Genomic DNA, 8,655 nt, shown 5'->3' with positions numbered 1-8,655 from the left:
CGCAAAAACATCCTGACAGCCGGTAGCCCTCCGGTACCGACTCGCGACAGACCTACACGAAAGATCCAGTTCCTGGGAATTAGACGGCAAGATGGATGTCACCAGATCCCAATGGACGTGATTAACAAACTAACAGCAACACCATCTACTAAAAAGGACACTCAAACCGTTTTAGGGACTGTCGGTACCATAAATGAGTTAGTTTATTCTTCAAAAAACAGATTCAGTCAACAAAGGGAAGGAATTAACCCTCAGAATGGTGGGTTATAAACTCTTTAGGAAGGACAGGGAGGGGAGGCAAGGTGGGGGTGTTGCCCTCTTTGTCAAAGACCAGCTGGCGTCCGTGGAGCCCTCCCTGGGGATGGATGAGGAGCAAACAGAAAGTTTACTGGTTAAGATTAAGGGGAAGGCAGGGACAGGTGACATTACAGTGGGGGTCTGCCACAGGCCACCTGACCAAGGGGACAGCATAGACAAGGCACTCTACAGACAGATAGGAGCAGGTTCACATTTGCAAGCCATGGTACTCAAGGGGGACTTCAATCACCCTGATACCTGTTGGAAGGACAACTCTGCGAAGCACAAACAATCCAGGAGGTTCCTAGGGTGCGTGGATGATAACTTCCTTTTCCACGTCATCGAGGAACCAACAAGGAGAGGTGCTATGCTGGACCTTGTTCTCACCAATAGGGAAGGGCTGGTGAGGGATGCCTTGGTTGTAGCGACCATGAAATGGTGGAGTTCAAGATCCTTAGGGCAGCAAGAAGGGCTCACAGTAAGCTTACTGCCCTTGAAATCAAGAAGGCAGATTTCAGCCTCTTCAGGGATCTGCTTGACAGAGTGTCATGGGATAATATAATGGAGGGAAGAAAGGCCCACAAAAACTGGCTGATATTTAAGGATCACCTTCTTCAGGCCCAGGAGCAATGCATCCCAACTAAGAGAAAGTCAGGTAAAAACTCCAGGAGGCCGGCATGGATGAGCAAGCAACTCTTAGAAAAGCTCAAACTTAAGAAGGAGCCATACAGAAGGTGGAAGCTAGGGCAGATACCCTGGGAGGATTACAGAAAAGTTGTCCGAGCAGCTAGGGATCAGGTGAGGAGAGCCAAATCCCAAATAGAATTAAATCTCACCAGAGATGTAAAGAGCAGTAAGAAAAGCTTCAATAGGTATGTTTGGGATAAAAGGACAACCAAGAAAAAATGTAGGCCCTCTCCTGAAGGAAACGGGAGATCAAGTTACACAGGATATTGAGAAGGCTGAGGTTCTCAATGACTTCTTTGCATCAGTCTTCTCTGACAAGCGCTCCAGCCTCATCACAAAGGCCACAGCAGGTGGAAGCAGGGACTGGGAGAACGAAGTACCCCTCACTGTAGGAGAAGAATGGGTTCATGACCATCTAAAGAACCTGAAGGCGCTCAAGTCTATGGGACCTCATGGGGTCCTGAGGGAGCTGGCAGATGCAGTTACTAAGCTTCTGTCCATCATATTTGAGAGGTCTTGGCAGTCTGGTGAGGTTCCCACTGATTAGAAAAAAAGTAGCACAGCCCCTATTTTTAAAAAGGGGGAAAAGGAAAAACCAGGGAACTACAGGCCAGTCAGCCTCACCTCTGTGCCTGGCAAGATCATGGAGCAGATCCTCCTGGGAAATCTGCTAAGGCACATGGAAAATAAGGAGGTGATTGGTGACAGCCAACATGGCTTCGCTAAGGGCAAATCATGCCTGACCAGTTTGGTGGCCTTCTATGACAAGGCTACAGAGATAGTAGATAGACGTCATCTACCTGGACTTGTGCAAGGCATTTGACACCGTCCCACACAACATCCTGGTCTCCAAACTGACAAGACACGGATTTGACAGATGGACCACTCAGTGGATAAGAAATTGGCTGAATGGCCACACGCAGAGTTGTGGTCAATGGTTCAGTGTCCAAGTGGAGGCAAGTGACGAGTGGTGTTCCTCAGGGGTCAGTATTGGGACCAGTGCTGTTCAACATCTTTGTTGCAGACATGGACAGTGGGATTGAGTGTAACCTCAGCAGGTTTGCTGACGATACCAAGCTGTGTGGAGTAGTTGACACCCTAGAGGGAAGGGATGCCATCCAGAGGGACCCTGACAGGCTGGAGAGGTGGGTTTGTGCAAACTGTATGAAGTTCAACAAGGCCAAGTGCAAGGTTCTGCACCTGGGTCGTCGTAACCCCAGGCACAAATACAGGCCAGGGGGAGAATGGCTAGAGAGCAGTCCTGAGGGAAAGGACTTGGGGGTGGTAGTAGATGAGAAGCTCAACATGAGCCGCCAGTGTGAGCTCACAGCCCAGAGGGCCAACCGCATCCTGGGCTGCATCAAAAGAAGTGTGGCCAGCAGGGCCAGGGAGGGGATTCTGCCCCTCTGCTCTGGTGAGACCCCACCTGGAGTACTGTGTACAGCTCTGGAGCCTTCAGCACAGGAAAGACATGGAGCTGTTGGAGAGGGTCCAGAGAAGGGCCATGAAGATGATCAGAGGGCTGGAGCACCTCTGCTATGAATACAGGCTGAGGGAGTTGGGGCTATTCAGTCTGGAGAAGACAAGGCTCTGGGGAGACCTTGTAGTGGCCTTCCAGTACCTGAAGGGGGCCTATAGGAAAGCTGGGGAGAGGCTTTTCACTAGAGAGGATAGTGATAGGACAAGGGGTAATGCTTTTGAACTGAGAGGGGAGATTTAGGTTAGACATCAGGAATAAATTCTTCACCACGAGGGAGTAAGGCACTGGAACAGGTTGCCCAGGGATGTTGTGGAAGCCCCCTCCCTGTAGGTGTTTAAGGCCAGGTTGGATGAGGCCTTGTGCAGCCTGATCCAGTGTGACGTGTCCCTGCTCATAGCAGAGAGGTTGGAACCTGATGATCTTTAAGGTCCCTTCCAATCTTAACAGTTCTATGATTCTGAGTGTAAATTTGGGAAGAAGACTGTGACAGCAGTGGGGTAATTGAACTATTTAATTTAATGGCAGGACTTGGGCTCATGAAGGTCCTGACGAGACTTCAAGAATTTTTATCATATTTTAGTATTAATCTGAATATGCATACAGCCAGAAACACACACAAAATAAACTGAGATCCCTTATATGTCTTACACACACTCTTGAAAATATTGCTGTGATCTCCTCTGTAAGACGTAAGAATACTTCCTGCAGACCCTGTCTTTGCTACAGGCTGAATCAATTCAGAGCCAGTGCAGAAATTATTTAGGCAACCCAGGGATATGCAACAGTTAGGGAGCCCTCACCTGATCACATCACCCAGGCGTACTCTAAGGTTGTTGCGAACAACCCTATTCATGCGAATCTTCTCATCTGAGCAGGTATCATCTGACAGAACAATGCAGACCGCTTCTCTCCTCTTCTTTCCTTTTAGCAGGACAGTGTCTCCTCTGAACAGCTGCAATTCATCCATTTTTCCCTGTAAACAATAACAGCATTAGAACAAGCTTGTGACAAAACAAGAATTCAAGCATTTGAAGGAGAGCTATTTAACTTTGAAGAATTACATCTTGGAAGCTATGTACTAAATCTACAAAGACAGAGGCTCCCACTACACCAATCAAGAGCTAATCCTGAAGCCAGATTAAGGGCACAAGGCTCAATTGAATCCTGAAAGTTGAAAATCAAAATATATTTTTATCATGGAAAAGTGTTAGAAAACAAGACAACCCACCTCCCTCACTTGTAACTGCTGCAACTTCTGACACAAATACTTAAACTTGCATTGCAAAGTTACATTTCAAGTTAATAGACAGCAACAGTTTGCATATTACCAGATTAAATGCTTTGCTTTTGTAGATGACACACCTGGGACAGTGACACGACACTGTTGTCTTCATTGATGGCTTCATCAACAATTAACCGATTTGGCCTGTTCTTCTGCTTCAGAATAGCAGTCGATAAGTCATCCACTTTAGAACTGGCAAAGAAAACATAAGTTATTGAGTCCAAGTGATATCACTCCTCCCTATCTAGCCACCTCCTTGTTTTGGTCTCCATGTTCTACAGGTTTCTTTGTTGCCTTGTGTTTTACAAACAATACTTATTTATAAGACAAAGAAGAATATTATTCCCAGGCAACAGTTTTGGGAGGTCAAAGCAGAATGTGTTCTGTCACTAAATATAACTACTGGCCTCAAATGGAAATAGTTATGAAGCTATCTATGAAAAGAAGTCATCAGTGAGATGTTGCTGACTGTAAGAATTAGTCACTCATCTGAAATCACATGTAACCACTGTCACCGAAACAAAAGTTCGAGTCTATTTGGTGTTAATTCACAGATAAATAGGGGAATTAAAGGACAATGCTCATGCTCCCCTGACAGGAAGAGTTGTAAGAGTTCAGCCTGACAAGGCCTATTAGTTAAACCTAGCAATCCAGTAGAAATATTCCAGTTCTCATGAAAAACAGGGTTTTCACTTTTAAATTTTTTTTTTAGGATATAAGCACCTTTCCATAATACCTTCACAGGAGTCACTGCAGCTCTAGCCCACTACACCACAAGAAATATGACAGATAATTTGTTTGCCTTGTGGCGGACAGGGACCTGGGGATCCTGGTTGATGGCAAACTGAAGATAAGCCAGCAGTGTGCCCTGGCAGCCAGGAGGGCCAACCATGTCCTGGGGTGCATCAAGCAGAGCGTTGCCAGGCAGTCAAGGGATGTGATCGTCCTGCTCTACTCTGCACTGGTATGGTCTCATCCTGAGTACTGCGTGTAATTTTGGGCACCGCAATATAAAAAGGATACCAAGCTATTGGAGAGTGTCCAAAAGAGAGCCACAAGGATGGTGAAGGGTCTGGAAGGTATGACTTATGAGGAGCAGCTAAGGTAATTTGGATTATTCTGCTTGGAGAAGAGGAGGCTGAGGGGTGACCTCATTGCAGTGTATGGCCTCCTCATAAGGGGAAGAAATGGGGCAAGAACTGACCTCTTCACTCCTGTGACCAATGGCAGGACACAGGGAAATGGCAGAAAGCTGAATCAGGGGAGGTTTATGTTAGATATCATGAAATGGTTTTTCATCCAGAGGGTGCTTGAGAACTGGAACAAGCTCCCCAGGGAAGTGGTCACAGCACCAAGCCTGCCTGAGTTCAAGAAGCCTTTGGATGATATTCTCTGGCACATGGTGTGATTCTTGGGGTGCCCTACATAGGGACAGGCAGGAGTTGGACTCAATGATCCTGATGGGTCCCTTCCAACTCAGCATATTCTATTCTATGATTCACAAAAAGAAGCACATCAAACAACAAAGAAATGGAAGAAAGGCAGATTAAGCGATTTCCTTCAAAATCTAACACAGCAAATAATTCACTTGACGAAAGAAATATGAACTTGAACCACCTGATTCTCAAGGAGCTCCTGGAAATTATACATTACCCAGCCACAACAACAGCAGACTGTTGTAACTTCCCTTGGTGGTCATCTGACTACTTTCTCAAAGTAGCCCAGATGTGCCAGTGACTAAGGTCAGAACAAAAAGTCTGTACGGTTTGGTTTGATTCTCACCAAAAAGAAAAAATAGCTACACAGCACAAATGCAGACTGTGGCAGCAGTGCTTCACTTGGCATGCTTGCTGCATTTTGAAAATTACATCAGAGAAGTGACATACCTACAGTGCGATGCTACCTGAGGTCCCCTTACAATAGAGATTTTTCCAAGACAGACTACACAGTATTGACTCATTTCTCTGACACATAAAAGGGGGAACGACACCAAGCAAAACTATGAGAGCAGTCAGCTTCTTTCCAAAAGGTTTTCAAGCTTTGCATAAGCCCTGGTAGCATAAGAAATGTGTTGGAAATGAGAGGCAACATTATTTTAAATGAACAAAAGGAGAAGTTGTAAAACATGTATTTCCAGAATTGCTAGTGCTGGGAAAATTGCCTTTTTCGTTTCTTCATTAAAGAGTGCAAGAGGCAATATCCATCCATTTCAATGATCATGTGAGATGTTACAGATCCATTCTCTAAACCCAAAAAGACACAAGAAAGGCTGCTGGATACATCCAGGAAGGAGCTCATGAATTCCATCTTCAACCTAAAATGTGGTCTTGGTAGAGTCCTAAAGGGTCTGGGATTTCCAGGAAAACTGAGAGCACAATAAGAAAACTAAAACAAATATATCCTCAGACCAGACAGGATCTTGTGGTTAAAATAGTGGATAAAAATCAGCAAACTACTTGTAAGGACTTTGCCTCAGCATTAGTTACTGGACACTGAAAATTAATTTAGCAGGTAGATTTTAAAACCTGAGCTAAAAGACACCAGAAAGAAACAATTTAGCCTGTTCAAAGTGTAAATGTAAATCATACCTCTCTGTGCATGAGATGTGGATCCAAAGGCCTTTTGATAAGAAACTGCTGCCAGACTATGGCTACATAAATTGTCACTGAAACCAAGTGGCTGGCACTCAGAATGCAGAGATTGCTGTGCAGCCTAAAAAAATGGAAGAGAAACTAGGCAAAAAGCAGAAGCTTTTGGACTAAACTTTCAATAAACCAAAAGCTGTATAAATCAGATACTTTCTGATATACAACATTGCTGAACAACATGGCAAAGAGGTCCACTTGGTTCTGCTGAATGCAAGAAAAAAAGTTTTAATACTGAAGAACTGAATCTGCAGTTTCCTAAGTAAGAAGCAAGAGCTAGATCAATGCTGTCAGTATGTTACTGCACTTAAAGCAATTTAAAAGCTTGGAAGAATTAAAAATGGAATGAAGGTCTCCAAGAAACAGCATGCAGACATCTAAATGTGCAGGGTCAGCTTCAGTTATCTGACTTGACAGTTCTGCAAACAAAGAAATTACATGACAGCTGCACAGGTGAGTGATGTTATTTCTCCTACAGACAAGGGTAAGTAAGGAATTTGACAGACAAGCACTACTCACCTTCTAGTAGAAGTTTAGAATATTATTACCACCATTTACCCTCACTGCATCTCTCCTGGGGGTTCCCCATGCTGTAACTGAAATCATGGAGCAAAATATGTCTGTGCACCTCAGCCATGCTCAGACAATCCCCAACATCTATACATCAGAAAAGGAGAGCCTGAACTGAAAATACTAAGCCTAAGGCATTGGTTGGGGTTCTCTCCTGCCAAGTTTGTAATGTGTGCTGGTAACATTCAGTGAAGGGTAGGACAGACAGCTAACCTAGGTAATTTTTCAAGCTCCTCAATGAGTTTCCAGTCAGAGAGTGCCTGGTGTAATCCCTCTAGATCATCTCTCCTACTCACCCCTTTTGTCAGAGATCCCCTTATTCAGCATGTGATAATGCCCAGAGGCTACATATTGTGGTGGGACAGTATGAAGTGAGAGCAGAAAGTAATTACTGATTCATTTGAAAACAACTACCAATCTCCAAAGCTCCACAAAAAGTAGGGAACTACGCTGTTTCTGCAAGTTCATGCTAAATATACAACAAAAAGTCACAGACTCAAAAAGATTCCAGCTTCAGTAACAAAAGTGAAAACAGTCATGCCTTCTGTATGCCAGTGTGCCTTTTTATCAACACCCTCATGAATTCACTTCCGAGATAAAACCTGTCAGCAGTTTCTTACCTCCTGAACATCCATGTTACAGACTGAGCTACTTTCCCCAAGTATTAGAAGAAATCCATAAAACATTTATGAGTGAAGTATCTGACGACTGCAGACACTGGAATGGCACATGACAACCAAGCAGTAAGTTCATACACATGCTCAAGATGCCAAGTTCTCAAATACAAGTTCTCAGACTGGTATGCACACAAAAACGAGCATCTCTTCAGAAACCACACTCTATTAGCTCTTGCAACGCTACTCTCTGTGCTAAAGCTCAATTCAGCAAGATGGCTGCCAACAACATTGACCCAAAAATTGCAACTAAAAAGTAACTGTTGTCCAATTGCAGAGTAATTTTTGTTGATTCCTATGTGGTGAGAACAACTTTGCAAAACTAGAAATTTCTTTTTAAAGACACCGTTTGCCTCATTCAGACTCAAAATATGCCTTTGAGACCAGCACTTCCATCACAAGCTCTACCATGGACGCTAAATTCTTGCACACCTTCCTGCAACTTAGTAAGACCAAGTAGGTCTCAAGTGCAGGACTTGCAAAAGAAAAGAAGATAAACCACGGACACTAAAGGAACTAAAAGTGCCTCTGGCAAGGCCAACAAATCACTTAAAATATTATTGGATTTAGGAAATTATCTTTAGATTCTATGTTACTCCTCTCAAGGGGCAACGAAGTAGCTTGCGCACGTGGGCTAGGAGCCGAGACGAGTATTACTCAAATAATTTTTTGAGGGGCACAAAAGATGACCCTCAGTCTAGAACTGAAAACAGCACGACAAGACACCGGAGACAAAAATATAGCCGACTGTCTCAGCTGCCACCGAAGCCAGCCCAACGTATCTGCCTCTTCAAATGCCAAGTCATTTCTAGCCCAGACCCGATGGCCACCGCAGACCTGCGGACAGAAGGCTAGGACATACCTCTGCCCTCTCGCTACCTCGCCAGCAATGGCACGTTGCTTTTCCCGGCCTGGAAGACAAAGCCCTCCCTGGCTGAGGCCTAGCCCAGGCGGGACGGCCCCGATCGGGGACAAGGCCAGGGCCCAGCGAGAGGCCTGACCAGGCCCGGCCGCGCCCCG

General features: G+C 44.9%; 1 protein-coding gene across 1 annotated transcript in view; it reads right to left on the bottom strand.

The window, feature by feature from the left end:
• The window catches only part of LOC104386959 (transitional endoplasmic reticulum ATPase), a gene marked incomplete at its 5' end in the record, with an annotated part of 38,551 nt that extends 34,613 nt beyond the window's left edge, over positions 1 to 3,938 (bottom strand). The window contains 2 exons of the mRNA XM_009995640.1: positions 3,265 to 3,437; positions 3,827 to 3,938. Of these exons, the coding sequence (XP_009993942.1) occupies positions 3,265 to 3,437; positions 3,827 to 3,938 (285 nt within the window). The remainder of the gene's footprint in view (positions 1 to 3,264; positions 3,438 to 3,826) is intronic.
• Between the last annotated feature and the right edge of the window lie 4,717 nt (positions 3,939 to 8,655).

The sequence above is a fragment of the Chaetura pelagica genome, unplaced genomic scaffold (genome assembly GCF_000747805.2).
Source record: "Chaetura pelagica isolate M959 unplaced genomic scaffold, ChaPel_1.0 scaffold734, whole genome shotgun sequence".
Classification (NCBI taxonomy): domain Eukaryota; kingdom Metazoa; phylum Chordata; class Aves; order Apodiformes; family Apodidae; genus Chaetura; species Chaetura pelagica.
The sequence above is the reverse complement of the archived record's forward strand: the minus strand, read 5'-3'. Positions and strand labels throughout refer to the sequence as shown.